The sequence below is a fragment of the Ambystoma mexicanum genome, chromosome 5q, assembly GCF_040938575.1.
Source record: "Ambystoma mexicanum isolate Mex_15411 chromosome 5q, UKY_AmexF1_1, whole genome shotgun sequence".
Taxonomy (NCBI): domain Eukaryota; kingdom Metazoa; phylum Chordata; class Amphibia; order Caudata; family Ambystomatidae; genus Ambystoma; species Ambystoma mexicanum.
In genome coordinates, this window is record NC_090933.1 from 1,194,571,913 (window position 1) to 1,194,589,230 (window position 17,318).

Here is a 17,318-nt window from a genome sequence, read left to right on the forward strand (position 1 = left end):
TTCGTGCCAATGGTGGCTATCGCTATGTCAATGAAGTCACATACATCTTCAACACAATCAGATATCAAAAAGATCAATCTTTATAAGCGCTACGTTCGACTACATTAGTTTCTTTAGAGCTACCCATCCTTTCTGACTGCTAAACATCTGGTGGCTGTTTCCTGAGAAATGTTAGTATCCAAAGTTAATTACTGTAAACTCTCAGTGCTACTTTCTGAAACGCAAGTGTTGTAAAACAACTTGGTGCTCACAGTCGTCAATGCTCCTTTCGCCCATGCTACCCTCACGCGAGGGAAACTATCCTGGTTGCTTGTCTCAGCCAGAATAATGTATAAATCCACCATTCTGATCGACTAGGGCATCTTCGGCGATGCAACAGATTATATGAAGTCCAAACGTATGCATACAAAAGTCATTATCCATCATTCTGACGCATCTCTGCATTCCTCTAAGGCTTATTTGCTCAAACACAGATTTAATCTTAAAGTAGCTGGCAGACACACTTAGACAGTGTAGGGATTGACTATATGGGACCAGGTACCTCTTCAACTGACACTTGAAGATTAAAGTCCTCAAAAATGACTTCACACCAATCTCTATAAGCAGCACACTGAGGGTTACCCATACTTTGCACACCATTGCCTTCAGTTTATTGGGGATCTTGGGTTTCATTGAGGTTATTTTCATGATTGCCAGAGCACTTTAATACCTTTGGGTTCTGTGACAGGTCGGAAGAAGGAGTCGGACCCACTAAGGACATTTTGAACCATCTTTAATGAATTTAAGAATGCCTAACTTTCCCCATTGCTAAAGGGATTGGGATACCTATCTAAAACTAAGGATGCTCGCCGGTCATCAGGATGTCACTAAGTCAAAATGTACTCCGATCAAACCTAACTCTACCTGGCCCTACCACTAGTTTAACCTACTTAGATAACCAAGAAAGGTCTTTCTTCTCATAGTTTTTGATTGGCTCTGTATGGCAATGTCTCCCTTGTATTTCAGTTTGATACAATCTTCTTTGGGAAGCTCGGGATATTGCCTCCATGATTTTTTGTAACTCTTGTATAACACTTCTGGGTTTTGTGGCCCTCTTTAAGATTATGCTATTTATAGCTTGTTTTGAGATAGTCTCATGCTCTTGCCTTCACTTAGGACTCTTACAGTCTCTAAATTCATCCTTACATGCGACTGGATACCTTTTTAGATTTCCCCCTCCTGGATTCTTTCGGTTATTCTCTCTTACTTTAACTGGGTCTCTTGATAATCCCTCTTTAATGGTATGCAGTCTCTCCATTCATCCTTGGATACTTGGCCTGGGATCTGATCCCCTTTTATATTGTCCCGCTCCTGCCTTCTCTTGGTTATGTGCTTTCGTGAGTTATCTGACTCTCTTGATAGTCTTACATCATATTTCTTAGAAGCCGGGCTTAGGCCCTGTTTTGCCCAGTCTCCGTCTCTTTGTTCATAAGAGGTTTTCCCTTCTTCCCAGGGGAAGTGGTTCCAGTCTCTCTTTATTCATCTCACAGGATTATTTGCAACGTGCTTAATGGGCCTTTCACATTCGTAGCCATACAACTTTATCCCAGGTTTCTCGTCTTTATGACTGGAACGAGTTGTACTCTTCATATGCTCTTGCCCCAAGGGCCTTCTGCTTTTCCCTTGCTCCGTGGTACCTTCATCTACAAAGGGGAATGCTGCAGGGCTATGCACACGCTCGGGTATTCGTCTCTGTTTCTAGCTTGCCTGCTCTCTGCAGCATCCCATTCTTGGCTTCCCCTCAGGCTGCAGCTGTCTATGGATGCAGGCGATCAGGATCTTCGCACTGTCAGCTGTATTGGTTTTGGCATTGGTCTGCATGCGTATTGCCCACTACGAGACGTTTGTGGTCACACCACCACCAGCTCCTGGATACTCCTTGCCTCTCGGGCAGCGGTTTCCACGTTGCTGTTCTCGCCAGTGTCTCACTGGCATTCTCTTCCAAAGTGAAAGTCGCAGGCTCCGAGGCACCATCACGTCAGGCATCTTCCACCGAGTACATTATGCTCTCCACCTCCCTCCACTCGTCTCAAGTAAATACACGTTTTGTCTTAAAGAAACATTCTCTTTTTCTATTTCTGATGGATTTAGTTCAGCATTGCCTGCAGCCAAATATGAGGTTACATTATTTTTCCCGGCAGGCAGTCCCATACATGCCGATATGTTGGGCAATCTAGGGAGTTCCTCAGAGGAACAGGCGTCCTTGTCCCCTAAGGGGGCGTCACTCCCAGTAATGTCCCTCTTGCACAGACCCCTAGGGAGGGTTTCCACAGTCGGCTCACCTCTCTAGCCTCAAAGGTGGGGGCTCCCCCTTGGTGAGAAGGGATGACCCTTGATTCGTCACAGTTCTCAGAGCTATGCAAACTCAAATAACATATTTCTTAATGCGCACTAGTTAAAGAGCTTACCCTGCAGCTTAGTCGCATAGATAGTGCATATGCACCCATACCTCCCGAAGCTAATACTAGATTTTGAATATTAACCATATCGCCCCTTCAACTTAGCCCTGTGGAAAGGGCTCACATCAACTATACAAAGGGTGATGGGCAATTACACACGCACATTCCATTGCTGGGGTCCCAAACCACCTGAAAAGTGCTTAAAATGGAAACTGATTTGTGGGATGGAAATCCAGTGGCAATTTTGTATAGATGAGACGAGTAGGAAAGGATGTCGAGTCCGCTGATCACGGTGACAAAGGCAACAACTGGTGTCTTAAAAAAAGACCAATATGGGATGATTAAGAATACAAACAATTACTTGACACAAATAATGAAATTATAAAATATAGGTGCTCGTGTCAATTATCATGGGATGGATGACTTCCACGTGACGGCTGTGTGGAAAACACAATGTGTAGACAGTAACAAAAGGGGAAATGAGAGTTATTTCCAGAGTGTGCAACCAATTATTTAGCACACACTGAAGACCAAATCGCCTCTCGATAAAAAGAAAAGTGAGCGTGGAGGGATGCGTGGCACACAAGGGACACGTTATTCCCCTCAAACATAGATCGGGGAGTAAAACAGTCTAATGGCATACGGACATGGGGCATATGTTTTCCTGGTTACACACTTAATTAATGTTAACAGTGATAAGCGCGCCCTTGCGAAGCAGAATGATAGCACTGAGAACTGCACAAAGCTACCGAACACTGACGTGCCGATTTTGAGTTTGGCACTCTAGCAGTCCTGCTCTATATTTTGAGTGCCCCAATACTGGACGCCTGTAATTGTGTGCCATCTACCTTAACTGGTGCCATGCTTGTGTGCATGGTTGCCGTGCTTGGAGGATCCCAGGTGCAGGTCACTCTGGGGAGCCCTAGGTTAGCTAGTCTGGTGCACTGAAGAAGCATAGCATGAAGAAAGGGCACATAACATGCTTACATGCAACCTATTTGTCCACATCATAAATCACTAGACCCAGAAGGCAGAAAGTCCATGAAAGAAGACGGGTATGCAGCAGGGAAAAGCCACCCCTTCATCTCTCCAAGTACAGGTCTCTCTCCCCGCCGAGCAGAGCTGGCTGCATCTACCCCCAAAGGGCTACGAAAGCAGCAGTGACAATCCATCGGATTTCCAGCCTCAGGGAAGCGTGGAAGGGGGTTCCCTGCCGCCACTTCCACATGCATTACAGCAGCGCTGAAACAGCCACCATCCATCATGAAACCATGAGCAAAGGCAGCTCATGCCTCCCTGGTCCTTCTTGACCTCTCGGCTGCGTTCGACATACTCACAGAATTGGGTTCCCGGGCACAGCTCTCAACTGGTTCACAACATCATACCTTCCAAGCCGCCCAGGTGAGCGACTTCAGGTCAGACCGCTGCCCACTACCCTCTCCCCAGCAATCTGTAATGTATACATGCAGCCGTGGGGGTCACTTCCAAATGACAGCAGACATTTCACTCCAGCAATGCCTAGATGGCACCCAATTATACCTAGAAATAAGCATATACTTAATACTCACATCCACAAAGATTGAATGTGTCACTGAGCCACCCATCTAAGACAGATACCCTTCAAGGGTGGCTAAAAGACATGCGTATTCATGGCTGGACCCCTCACCTGGCCCTGCCTGCCAGATTATTGGGGTTACTATAGACAGGACTAGCACCTTCTGATAACATATCAGCAAAAAGGCCCCAACTGCCTGGTACCAGCGACCCGCAGGCTTCAGTACCACAGGCCAGGGCTGGTCATCTCCCACACTGATGTGTGAAACGCCGTCTTGATGGCATTCTGGCTTCCCTAGTGCAAAGGGAAGGGGAACTCAGGAGATACCAGTACAGGGGCCCACTGCACAGGTGGTAAATAACGCAAGCACGGGAGCAAGCACCATAGGGGCAGGGGCAACGCTGGGGATAATGGTCCCCCAAACAGCGAAAACGGGAGTGACCCATGTTACAGTTTGACCACCCACAGGGGTGCAAGGATTGGGGCATCATGGGGCAAATAGCCAACAGATGCCGGCAAGCACAAGGGGATGTGGGGGGCACAGTCTTGGGGGCTCCAGAATGGAGAGGTAATCACGCTGAATCTGGTAGGGGGCACATTAGGGGCTTGGCCAGAGCAGATGGCACAGGGGCAAGAGGCTATGGCACAGCCATGGATAGCAGGCAATGTGAGGTCCAGCAAAGACAGACCTGAGCCCATGGCAAGGGACCTAGCCTTTCATAGAGGGAGGGCCCCTGGGGGATAGGACAACAGGTGGGGGGGTGATGGGTCCCCCGGGGCCACAGGCACAAGGAGGGACAGTGTGGCAGGCCAACCAGGGGGCCGCCGCACCAGGAAACAACAGGCCCCCTGCAAAGCAATGGGCCGCATTGCCTGGAAGCAATGGAGTAGGGGACTGGGGTGCAGCAGGGCGCACAAGCACAACAGTGCAGCTAACAGTAGCGCATGCTCCAAAACCACCGTGGTAAGGACAGACGGGTCTGGAGGAGCCCAGGAGCGGGACCCATTAACACCTTGAGAGGGGAACAGCAGAAGTGGTGCAAAATGTAATAGTGGTTGGTGGGGTGTCCGAAACGCAGGGTACAACAGGCAACGCGTTGACTGGGATGCAGGGGGAGATGCGAGGGCACTGGCGTCTCCCATCTCTAACCCATCAGGCATGCTCAAATGGCACATATCCCCAGAATTCAAAGAAGAAGATTTGGAAGGACAAGTTTGTTCACATATTCGCATATTCGTTTGAGGAGGTTAAGGATGTAAAGGGGGAAAAGCAAAGAGAAGAAGGTCCAGGTAGAAAAATCAATTGTGAACTGGACCGCAGGATTTGCAATATTCGCGGCAACAATGGTTGAAAAATTCCCACAATTATATCAGAAATTATGGTCCTATTTGCACCCAAGAACAGTCTGTAAATTTAAGCATGCATGCTCCTTTTGCGGGTTTTCGGGCCACCCTGAGCAGAAATGCAACAATAATAAGGGTGGTAGCGTAGGGCAGAGCACCTTGCCTACACCCACTGGGCTGCGCTTATGGGCAGAATAACCGAGAAAGGAGGACGCATGTGTATTGGTGGAGGGGTTTTCTAGTGGGTTTATAATCCCAGTGTGGGGGGTTTGTCAGCTCAACAAAAAAAATCAGTTCTCAGGTACAAGTAATGCAGGGTTGCTGATGGAAGGAAGATGGGAAAGATGCAACAACTTCATGTCCCCAAAAAGGAGGCGCGCAAGTATGGAATGATACACAATGTATTCTTCCCAAAAGGGGCATCAGTTAACGATGCCATCTGCGAGGAGGTATGCTCAGTGAGGTGTGCATCATGTGACAACTGCAAAGGCTAGGAAAAGGGGCACGGCTGGCAAAGGCAGATATTGAGTCAGCATTCCGTTTATTACCAGTGCACCCAGGCGATTACTGGTTGCTGGGTTTTCAGGCAGAGGCCAGTCTATTTTGACAAATGCGCGCCCCTTGGGGTGTTCCTTATCATGCAGTTACTATGAAACTTACAGTACCTTCCTAGAAGGGGTCACGAAACAGAAGCTGGCAGAGGCCAGAATGGTACATTACCTAGACGATTTCTTGTTCTTGGGCCTACCAGTCTCGGGACAATGTCTGAACGCATTAACAGCACTTCAGGAAGTAGCAAGGGATCTGGGGGTCGCAGTGGCGCAAGACAAAAAACGGAAGGGGCCCTGTCACCACAATCACATTTTTGTGCATTGAGATAGACTCAGTACAGGGGATATGGCGGCTTCTGGACAGCTAGGTGGAGGAATTCAGAGAGTCAGTGTAGGTTTGCCTCCTGGGCTATAAGTCACCCTGGGGCGACTACAGCGCCTCGTGGGGCAGCTAAACTTTGCACTCATGATCATAGCCATGGGACGCCCATTCTCACAAGCAATAGCAGGAGCAATGTCGGGGCCGACAGAAAAACATCATACAAGGCTATCTACCTCCATGAAGGAGGACCTCAAAGTGTGTGATAAGTTCTTATCTGAATTTAATGGGGTGCAGGTGTGACCAGGCGCACCACACCCCAATGGTGAAGTAGGATTGTACACCGATGCGGCAGGAAGTGATGGGTAAGAGCCATTTGGGGAAACCAGTGGTGTGGCAAGAAGTGGCCGGTTGAGAGGGCCGAAAGGGGCCTTACTAGGAATGTTAATTTCTGGAGCTATTCCCCATTGTGGTGGCCCAGGCTATCTGGGGTAAAGGGCTGCGGGGAAAGCACGTGGTTTTCGGGTCAGACGGGATGTCAGTGGTAATGGCAATTAACAATCAAATGACGACTTGCCGGCGATTCGAGGTCAGCGTCCTGGGGTCGAGAGAGGACCACATACCGAGAGCACCTCTCCTGAGGCTTCATTTACTTCACAAGCAAATGATGCCCATCACAACAGCGATTGCGGACATTAAAGCACACTGCTTGGCAGGAAAAGGCCTCTACGTTAGCCTTAAAAAATAGGAAGAATCCTATTTGCTTTCCTGCATGAAAGCCCAGATGGAAAACACTCGGTATGTCACTGCTGAATTCTTTCATAATCTGCTCATTAGTGTCATAAATGTCCCAATGGGGTGGAAAGCCGAGCGGGCAGGCTTGACGCACAGCATGCTGTCCTTGGGTTATTTATTGACTGTCCAACACCAGGGCAACAACGTCTCCAGTCTACTGGGGTCAGGAGCACATTGGCTCGCATCCCAGCCCACCCCCGGCCTCTTTGCCTAAACCCTGGGAAAGTGACTGCATCTCTCTGGGCCACCGCATTTCACAGGCCGACTCCAGAAACGGTCTAAAAATAAGTGAAACGAACACTCCTGAGAAACCAGATTTCTTTACAATATTTTGACAAGACCTTCCCTATTTCCACTTGGGTTTAATGCTGAACCAGACTTCCCAATTCAACAACAGGGAGCACTGAAAGTCAACCAGAACAGACTTTAGTCACCGGAAAATTACAGAAAGAATTCTAAATAATGCCATTCCTGACAGCAACTAAGGCTTAGATGTAGCACCACAAAACACATGCAGTTTCCATTCAATAACGCTCAACAGCACACCAAAGGGAAGCAGGCCGAGGGCAATATAGGGCATTCTAAACCTTGAACTGCTGTGGAAGCAGCCGAGCACCCCAAAGGGAAGCAGGCCCAGGGCAATATAGGGCATGCTAAACCATCAACTGCTGTGGAAGCAGCCGAGCACCCCAAAGGGAAGCAGGCCCAGGGCAATATAGGGCATGCTAAACCATCAACTGCTGTGGAAGCAGCCGAGCACCCCAAAGGGAAGCAGCCCGAGGGCAATATAGGGCATGCTAAACCTTGAACTGCTCTGGAAGCAGCCGAGCACCCCAAAGGGAAGCAGGCCCAGGGCAATATAGGGCATTCTAAACCTTGAACTGCTGTGGAAGCAGCCGAGCACCCCAAAGCGAAGCAGGCCGAGGGCAATATAGGGCATTCTAAACCTTGAACTGCTGTGGAAGCAGCCGAGCACCCCAAAGGGAAGCAGGGCGAGGTCAATATAGGACATTCTAAACCTTGAACTGCTGTGGAAGCAGCCGAGCACCGCAAAGGGAAGCAGGCCGAGGGCAATATAGGGCATGCTAAACCATCAACTGCTGTGAAAGTCATGTACAAAGAAAATGCTGCACAGGCATTTTGAAAATCACCAGACTCAGGTAAACGTGTCTTCTGCATACATTAATAGAAAGAAAAGCGGGTGAAAGAAGAAAAAGGGGGAAAACGAAGTAAAATTAGAGAAAAGGAAATGGCCAGAGAGACCAAGAAAAGGTAAACCAAAGAGGAAGAAAAAGAGAAAAAAGAAATACCGACACAAGGGAGGGTCAGTGAAGTGGTGAGAGTGGGGGCAGTAAAGGGAGAGAAACCCAAAAGAGGAGGGAGACAGTGAAAGGAAATCCGCGATAGAGTGACTGCTAGAAAGGGTTGGCGTCAAATGAGGAGAGAAAGGGGACACACTGAGTAGTGGGGAGGCGAGGAGAGTATGGGAGAGTGAAGGCCAGAGGGGAGACAGGTGAAGGAACAAGGGGCCGGGGGGTGGGAGCGCATAAAAGGAAGGTGCGCAATAGAGAAGATCAAAGTGGCCCCCCCTTACCGGTCCTTGGATGCCTCCGTCCTCGCGGTCGATGCTGCCTCTGGAGAGCCTCCCGTCAGGCTTCTAAAAGAAGAAAAGACATTTCAGACACCAGCTCCCTGCACCGGGAACGCAGCCGAGACAGAGGAAATGCGCTGCAAGAAAGGCGCAGAGACAGGCAGGGCGCTCCAAGCACACCCCCATCCACTAGCTTGCTTCACACATTGCAAAAAGGGAGGGGCTGGAAAAAGAGCCACTGTACCATTTTCCCAACACAACATTTGAAAACCTGCATTTTGGTCTCCCCCGCCACGGGCAGCAGGCAGTCGGTTCTGTGGCTCCCCCACAGTGAATCTCCCGAGCACGGGGTAAGAAATGCGGTCTTCCAGCCCGCTTCCTGCTGGGGGACGGCTTATATGTACTTGACGGTCTCTGCCAAAAGGCGAACGGGGCCAATTACTGAGGCGCACTCAACATTGCACAAGCTTTCTGGGACAGCGAGCACTCATACACAAATCTGGATTCAATATTCTGCAACTGCTTCTAAAAAGCAGGGCACATATATCCTGGTGCTGGGAGTGCTGGGGACGGGGCAGGCAGCTATGATGCAGAGCACCCAAGACCAAAATCCAAGCGTTTCTGGAACAGCCAACGATGCAGCCAGGCTGACACTGCGCCTCCACTCAGCTTTGGACGAATAGCATTTCTTATGAAAAGCCATTAGTCAGAGCGGGTGCTGGGGGGGGGGGGGGGGGGCTGGAGCAGCAGCCTAGACCACGGGCCTGGCTCCAGAGGCACGACCTTCGAAGACCAGCATGGACACAATAACCCCGTCTACAGAAAGACTGGCCAGTCAGGCCGACCTCTGGAGGGTTGCTAGGGACCTTACTAGTGAATCCAAGTGTTGGAGGCGGAATGAGCAGCATTTTCCAGTGATGGATAGATGGGCGAGAGCTGGGGGAGATGGACCCCACCCAGAACACGTCATCTTAGTGCGCTCCTTCAAAAGCACCTTTGAGCTGTAGACAGTGGAATGGAACGCTATCCACAGGGATTGCCAGTGGCTAAGAAGCCATGGCCTAGAAGTCAGCTTCCCATTTGTGTTGGACTACAACTCTCATGATGCCTCACCAATGGCTGTGCGGGTTAGGACTGATGGAAGTTGCAGTCCAGCACATCTGGAAAGGTTGCAGAGCCTTGCCTTACCCATGCATGTCCACGCATCACTGTGTTTTCCCCACAGAGGCATCACTGGGCATGCGATGTATCCAGGGCTTGGCCGAGCCCCGTTGCAGCCTTTCAAGCCCTTTCTGTGAGAGCTGGCAAGAGTGCCTAAAGCAGATGGCTTACAGTCTGCTGCCAAAAATCAATGTTTGCCCCACTGCAATGGCATGAGAAGCCTAAGTGCCACTTTACCTGGGGTGGCATGAATCGGTGCCATAGCCATGGACAGAAAAGCAAGTGCCTCGAGGTGCACCGCGATTCTAGCAATGGGCGTGGACTGCAAGACATCAATACACACTCAGAGGAAATGAACCAACCCTCTGCCTTCCCGGCAACCCCCTCTGCATCAACTATGCGATACAATGTGCAGCACATCCACATGCATGTAATGTTTCAATAGGGTCCAAAGACATGTGCAGGCGAGGAAGGGCGGGTGAACAGCCTCAATCTGTCAACAATACCAGTACCCTGCAAAGCATCAAAAAGTATTCAGTGAAAGAAGTGGTTAACCCTTTTAAACGTGAAACTTCAATAAGTCACAGCAAAGTTCTTATCAGGTATTTTATTTGCTCCCGTTCAAACTTAAATACTTTTATAACATGACAGCAGAGCCCTGCTTAGTTGATCATTTTTCGGTGCACTCTTTGTATAGTGTCTATGGAAGGTCTGTGGGTGTGACCAAGCAAAGCACTCAACTTTCCCCAGACGCTAATGCTTTGCCAAGTTTCATGAACATCTGTGCAGCGTTTTAATCTGTAGGGGAGAGCGAAAAAGTCCTACGGGAGTTCGACTGGGAAATGCAACTTTTGGGACCGCCCCATGGACGGATTTCCATGAAGCAAATGAGGCATACATATGTCTTTTGCAAGGTTTCATGCTGGTCCGTCAAATAATGCAGCGTTACTATAGGCAGTAAATAGCCACACCTACATGCATGATGCTTTAACATTTTTGCAGCGCATTTTCATTCTCCAAGTTCCCTATAGGAGTTTGAATGGGAAATGCAACTTTTGAGACGCACCCTTTCACTGTTGGGGTCCCTGGGTGGAGCTTCATGAAATTTTCCCAAATAATTTAATGGGTCATGAACCCCCCCCTCTCCCCGAAGAGTCCTGCAAATCCAAAAAAGATGCCAAAGTTAAGTCAAATCAAAACTGCGTCTTCCTATAGAAATGCTAACTTAACCAGCTGACTATAATTACATGGCCTGTGGTAGCGACCATGTAGTTATGGTTAAGTTGCTAAACCCATAGGAAGAGCACTTTTTGCGTGATTTATAACTTTGCTCCCCCTAGACAAATCCTCATTAAACTTTGCAAAAAAAGTATATGGCCCACTCTGAATTTTGTTGAGGGTTGGTCATCACATATCTGGCTCACTTATTTTGGTTCACTGAAAAATCTAGGCCAGGTGGTTTTATTCACTGACAATAAGAATATTAAAATTCAAAAGGTGCTGTATATCAAAATGTTAACTTTGTCATGTTCTTTATGTACTTTCCTTAGGGTTTGGTCTCAGCTCATGGTGCACATGCATGGGGTAATAGCAGGCCTCAAACACACAATTCATTTGTATACCGGAAGATCAACTTTAATGCTATTAACATTTTCTGAGGATGCCGTTTCTTTCTTCCTTACTTTAGTTTCCCTGTATGTGCCTCTGATTTATATGCATTGTGGTTCTTCATATGTATTGTTTATACTAGCACAAGTGTTTAGTAAGTCTTGAATTAGTTATTACATGTTTAACTTTACACAATCACACCTGACATCTTGTTACCAACATAATAAAAACAACCTCTTGTAGGTAAGAACTTTTCATCAACATTAATTTCACATGTGATGTCATCAGTGATGTCATCAATGACATTTGTGATGTCATCTGTGATGTCCTGGGTGTTAGTCTTAGCAGTGTACGGTGGTTGTGCGAGTTATGGTTGCTTAGCTTACCATAACTGGTGAATTTCTGAGGTTTTTTGGTTTTACCTATAACGTCCCTGTAACAATGTTTTTCCATTGAATTTCATAGGTTTTTATTGGTGCAACTTAACCATAACGTCCCCTTAAAGTTTTTTCATTGAATAACTTGAATAACTTCACTTGGCTATTATGCAAGTCTATGCAAAAAAGCACGAGCATGCTTATCCTTGGCACTTAAGGACATATATATATTTGTGTCCTTGGGGATCTCAAAAGTGTTAAGAAAATTCAGACAATCATGACTAATACACCCATAAGTACTAGTGTGCAATCGACGTCAGGACCTTTCTGTCAATGATATGGAGCAGGTTGGAATTTCTTCCATGTCTTGGCGCAGACAATGCGCTTCTGTCCATGTGGTGATAACTGCTTTGGCTTGTGATTAAGGGACGCTTGCTTGGACATGTTGATTTCATTTGACTTGTTGGCAGCATTCAATACCTTGCATCCCGGAGTATTGAGGAACATACTGTGCTTAATAGCTAGGACACTGCTGAAGAGGGGATGCAATCATACGAAAATGGAATTTCATGTTGCGCGCTATTAAGTTCCTGCTTGTTGGGTATTGCTACATTACGTCGTCCCACATGGATCTTCAGGGATGTTCCTTTTGAACAATCAATCAATAAATTAATTCGGCCATGAAAGTATATACAAACAATCAAATAAGCATAACAGTAAACATTACAATCCATGCATCCTTGCATCATTTGGTGTCACAATTACAGCGACACCAAAATATCGCCCCTGGCCACCATACAGCAGACTGTTCCGTTCCCCATCCAACTGCGATTCTCCATGGGCCTTTTCCCCGGTGGTAACGCATTTTCCCCTGAAAGCACAAAGTTGTAGGGCTTTGTTGCAGACAAGATATCGATAATATGGTCTCGGTGGGGACTGATTACAATTGGTTCCATGTGTTAATATCCCCGCAAAAATATTAACATTTTTGCGGTGATATTAAGGCATGGAACCTGTGGGGGACACCCCCGCAACCCCTGCATTATTTTTTAAGTAGCAGGTGACACCCCCATTCCTAAAACACCAAAAATGAACCCCCCCAAAAATATCACCTATGGCCGTTCCAGACAACCATATATACGGCGATATTTCTGGTGGGGATAATATGTAGTGATACCTTACAATTGTACTATTTGGCATTGGAGAGCTTTTCATGTTGATGCCCAGAATGCCACTGGCTATTCTATGGTCCCGGGGTTCAACCCGGATGAAATCACGGGAAGACACCCGCTGATAGTAAGGCCTAGTGCAATTTAAGATGGCCTCCAGGGATACAAATAAACAGCCACGTACGGTGCAAAGCCAATGCAAGCATTTGGTTATCAAGGTCTCCCTAGATTCTGGCTGTTTACAAGGTAGTCTGGGGACCCGGTGTAAATATACCGTACCCCTCTTAAGGAGCTGACACCCCAGGAGGCATTATTTAGAACGAATCTGGCACTCCGTAGCCAACCCCGCTAGCTGGCTTGCCCTATAATGTGCTGGCTCTCAATGCCTGATGGGCCACCCTTAATGTGGGATGTTTAAGCGACATTTTGATTTACTAAACTTGGGGTCCGCATAAGACGACTGGGATCAGTTGTATCCGAGAGCACCTGAATGGTCATGGCCCCATCAGAGCCAGTGGGTTCCACACTTCCACAAATGGCTCCCATCCCTAATGTGCTCGATTTCGTGGTGCTTATGGGGGCATCCAAATTAAAGTAGGCTAGGGTCCCAGATGGTTGATTAGCCCTCGTAGCACCCACCAATCCCGCTGAGAATCCCCCAGATGTCCCCCATCGCTTCCCTCTCCCCGGGCCTCTATAAGGACGAGAAGAAATCTTTTTACATCTTTAAGTTCTGACAGAGCAGCACTGCAATCACAGACAGAAGGCGTGGGTGCTCCACTGACTAAGGGAAACGTGTGCCGATTGGATGGATCAGTTAATTTGGGAGTGCAAAGATGCTTAAGACTCGACAATTGGCTGTTCGCAGGGGAATTGGTCACCTCCTTCTTGCTTTGATCAAGCTCCACAAGTGAAAAATTGGTTAGAGAGACAATGCCATGGTCAGGTCGCGGTTCGGCCCCCACACTGTCAAAATCCTTTAGGTCCATTGGAACTGGGGGCCCATTTAAGTCTGTGGATAGTGCCGACGAGTGCGGAATTAACTTGGATCCCCATGGGGTTAGTATCCGGTTACCCTCGTCCTTTAGATCTCTCATTGGGATTTTGCTGGTTAGCTCAACTGCCCCCTTGGGCTGCTTTAAAGTTATGCTGATGGCTTGAAACTGCTCCGTAATCACCAGCTCTATGGGAGCGGGCACTGGGCCGCTAGTATCCATAGCAACACTGGTCAAGGAAGTGACATTGCGAATGGTGGTATAGCTAGTTGGAAGCCACTTGTTGGCCACCAGTGCCTCAGAAACCAGGGTGGTTGCAAATTCTCCACTGCCACCGTCTGCCCCATCGTCACCCTTGTTGGGTTGTGGGTTATCTGGAGCTTCAGCGCTCATTTAAACGGGCCCATCAGTGCTTAAGCCCTCAAAGTTTGGAGGGGTTAGGACAGCACCATTTCCACCCTCACCCCCCACCCCACAACAACCACCCGGGACTACCCGGGGCGCCAGCCTTTCCTATGGTCCCTGTGGTTTTTGGAGATTTACTCAAGACTCTCAATCTTCTCCCGCGGCTCACAGACACCAGTCGCCGATCCACCACACTTGGTAGTGCCCATAAGGGCATAGTCTCTTACCTTGCTGCCCCTGGTCTTCCACCCACTGGATTCATAGTTAACGCCCACAAATTGATTAATTTACTTTATTAAGGAATAGTCTATCCCGTAATTTTTATAGAATTGAGGGACTGGCTCTTTTCATTGGAGGGACCAAGACCTGGATTTGTCGAACCCACCACCATTTGCTGCGTTACTGTCAACATGTTTCACTTTGTTAATTGCTCTTCCTCCTTATTAATCCTGCTACTGCAGAGCGGCAAATGGTTATTAGGACCGGCAATCATAGTGCAGTGGTTATTGGCTCTCACCTGGGGGCCCTCGCCTCCCGTTGTGGCTTCCATTGTTTATGCTCTGGGCCAGTCCTATTCTGGCAGATACAGCAGCTTTCTCCTCCTCAGGCCGCCGAACTCCCTTCGGGACACCAAACTACCGCACCCTTTCCCCTCACAAGCTTCACCATGCGGGGGAGGCCGTGATCCAAATAGTAAAGGGAGCGTGGCCCCAGCAGCAGCCTCCTATTCCTTCAGGCAGGTCTGGTTGGGCCGGCAAACTCTGGCGCCCTCTACCCTGCGGGCTTCACCCTTTGGGGGGAGGCCAGGATCCAAATAGTAAAGGGGGCGTGCCCCAGTTGGGTCGGCAAACTCCTGCGCCCTTTTTCCCATGGGCTTTTGAACAATCATGTTAAGTGCACAATGAGACCGTTTCAAGTCTCTGTATATACGCATTTGCTTCTGTGCCTCAGGCTGAATAAGGGCTACTTCAGAATGCAAGAATATTCTAAAGATCGCAATGTAGACGCATACTATTACAATCCGTGGAATGATACTGCTCTGCTGAAGTGGATTTCAAATTACTGACCATGTTAATGTACTTACCATTACTGAGCACAGCAGAGGAGCTACCTCTGGGATTGTCATTCAGTAAGATGTTAATGACTGACTTGGCAGTCCTTCTCTGTGGGATGGCACGAGTACCTATGGTGGTGTGATCAGCATTCATCAATTGAAACATATTGCATGAGGTTTCAAGAGTCAAAGGGCTAACTAAATGAGGAAATTGTGGGGCTTATTTGCAAAGTTGCTCACGCAGGCGTCTCCTTACAATCCCTGTTGTTTACAACGTGTTGAAAAAGTAGATTCACTGATTTATGTTTAGTTGTCGCTGGTCACCGCATTCGGACGGATATTAAGCCCATACCGTCCAAAAACATCAGAAAAACCACAAAAGATTCCAGGACTCAGCGCCAGTAGTAAAGGTTGTTTACTAGCATTTGTCCCCATTACTGTATATCGGACAACAGTCATACGGATTTTTTCAGAATTACATTGGCCCTGATTTGACAAAGGCTCGTGGGAGCCGAAACGCGTTATCAAGTAGAGGGCTTCTTTCTGTATATATAGCTACGACTGATACAGTTCATGCTAGTAAACAACCTTTACTATTGGCGTCCTGGAATCTTTTGTGGTTTTTCTAACTAAATGAGGCCTTCTTGTAAACATGAGTCCTCTGCTAAAAGTAAATTCTGGCGTAACTGAATACTTGTCTCACACCGGTCAGCCTGCTGACAGATAGTGAGACTCCTACATTGGTTTTCATCCGAGAACCCCATCATGGGCCAGCAAGAATGTTTGTCAGACCACTCTGGTGGTATCCTGATATTAGGATGCACCACCAGGGGAATGTCTCACACCAACTGTAGGCAGAAGTGCCACACATCTTGAGGAACCTCCAACCTCTCAAGGTGTTCTCTGATCGGCTCTGTGGGATTACTTTCCAGTAACCCACCTTCATGCTGTATTCTTTGCTTCACTGGAGGGAAACCTTCCCATTGGAAGCAGGCCATTCTCCATAGGGCTATCCATGATGGTTTTCTTTTCTGTTGGCCCGTACTTACCTCTCCACTAGGATGAGCATGCTAAGTAGTTCAGGAGCCCTATAGGATCCAATATGTTCTGGGGGTCCTTCTTCCAAGCTTAGATTCGGGACACTACCAACTACCTCAACATATGTTGTAGGTAGGGCAGGGGGAATATTCTCCTTCCCTTTGCCTCTTTTCCTGACTCCTCTGGCCATGGTTCCCCCTTAGGCCCAGGCTTTCCGTTAGGCTTGGCTAAGACAGCCTGATTCTGAGAGGAAGTGTTTGAAGGTTCTGGTGAGTGTCTATCAATACCCAAGTCTTGGAGAATAAACTCACCCAGAACTCTTCTAGGAACCACTCTGATAACGTTGACAGAAGCCCTGACCATTTCACTACTCACAGCTCTCATGACAGGTGCTGCTGGAACATTGAGAATAAGCCTACCAGTGAACTGAGTATCCCACACAGGATCTCTGGCATGAATCTGTGGGTTTACCATGGAGGAAGCTACATCAGTAGTTCCTAACAGTAGAGGTACTTACAGCTACTACCTGAACACTATTATCAGAAGAAGTATGACTGAGGGACAGGCCTGGAAGGGGAACGTATGCTCCAGCACTACTTGGTTCCAAGGAATCTAGACTAACTTCAGATTCTTCACCGGCGGGGGAAGGGATCTAAAGGGAAGGACACCCCCTGCAAACTCTTATTCCTCATACTGAGGGAAGGCTAGACTTGAAGAGTGGTCCCCAAGGTTTTACCCTTGCACTTGGGGCCCCCCTTCTTATGGTCACTTGCTTGTTACACATGTTACACATGTGTAAGAAGTCCCACTGGTTATTGATATATGGGAGGCTTAAAGAAACCACTTGTGCTTGGAGTGATGAGTCCCAATACCCTGAACCGATTCTCGTGACTTCCCCTTATTAAACCTTTTGTGGGC

General features: G+C 48.0%; 1 protein-coding gene across 22 annotated transcripts in view; it reads right to left on the reverse strand.

The window, feature by feature from the left end:
* PTK2 (protein tyrosine kinase 2) overlaps positions 1-17,318 on the reverse strand; it is a 1,463,565-nt gene that overhangs the window by 59,260 nt on the left and 1,386,987 nt on the right. For all 22 annotated transcript variants that reach the window (XM_069621702.1, XM_069621703.1, XM_069621697.1 and 19 more), the window contains one exon: positions 8,597-8,659. In XM_069621702.1, the coding sequence (XP_069477803.1) occupies positions 8,597-8,659 (63 nt within the window). The remainder of the gene's footprint in view (positions 1-8,596; positions 8,660-17,318) is intronic.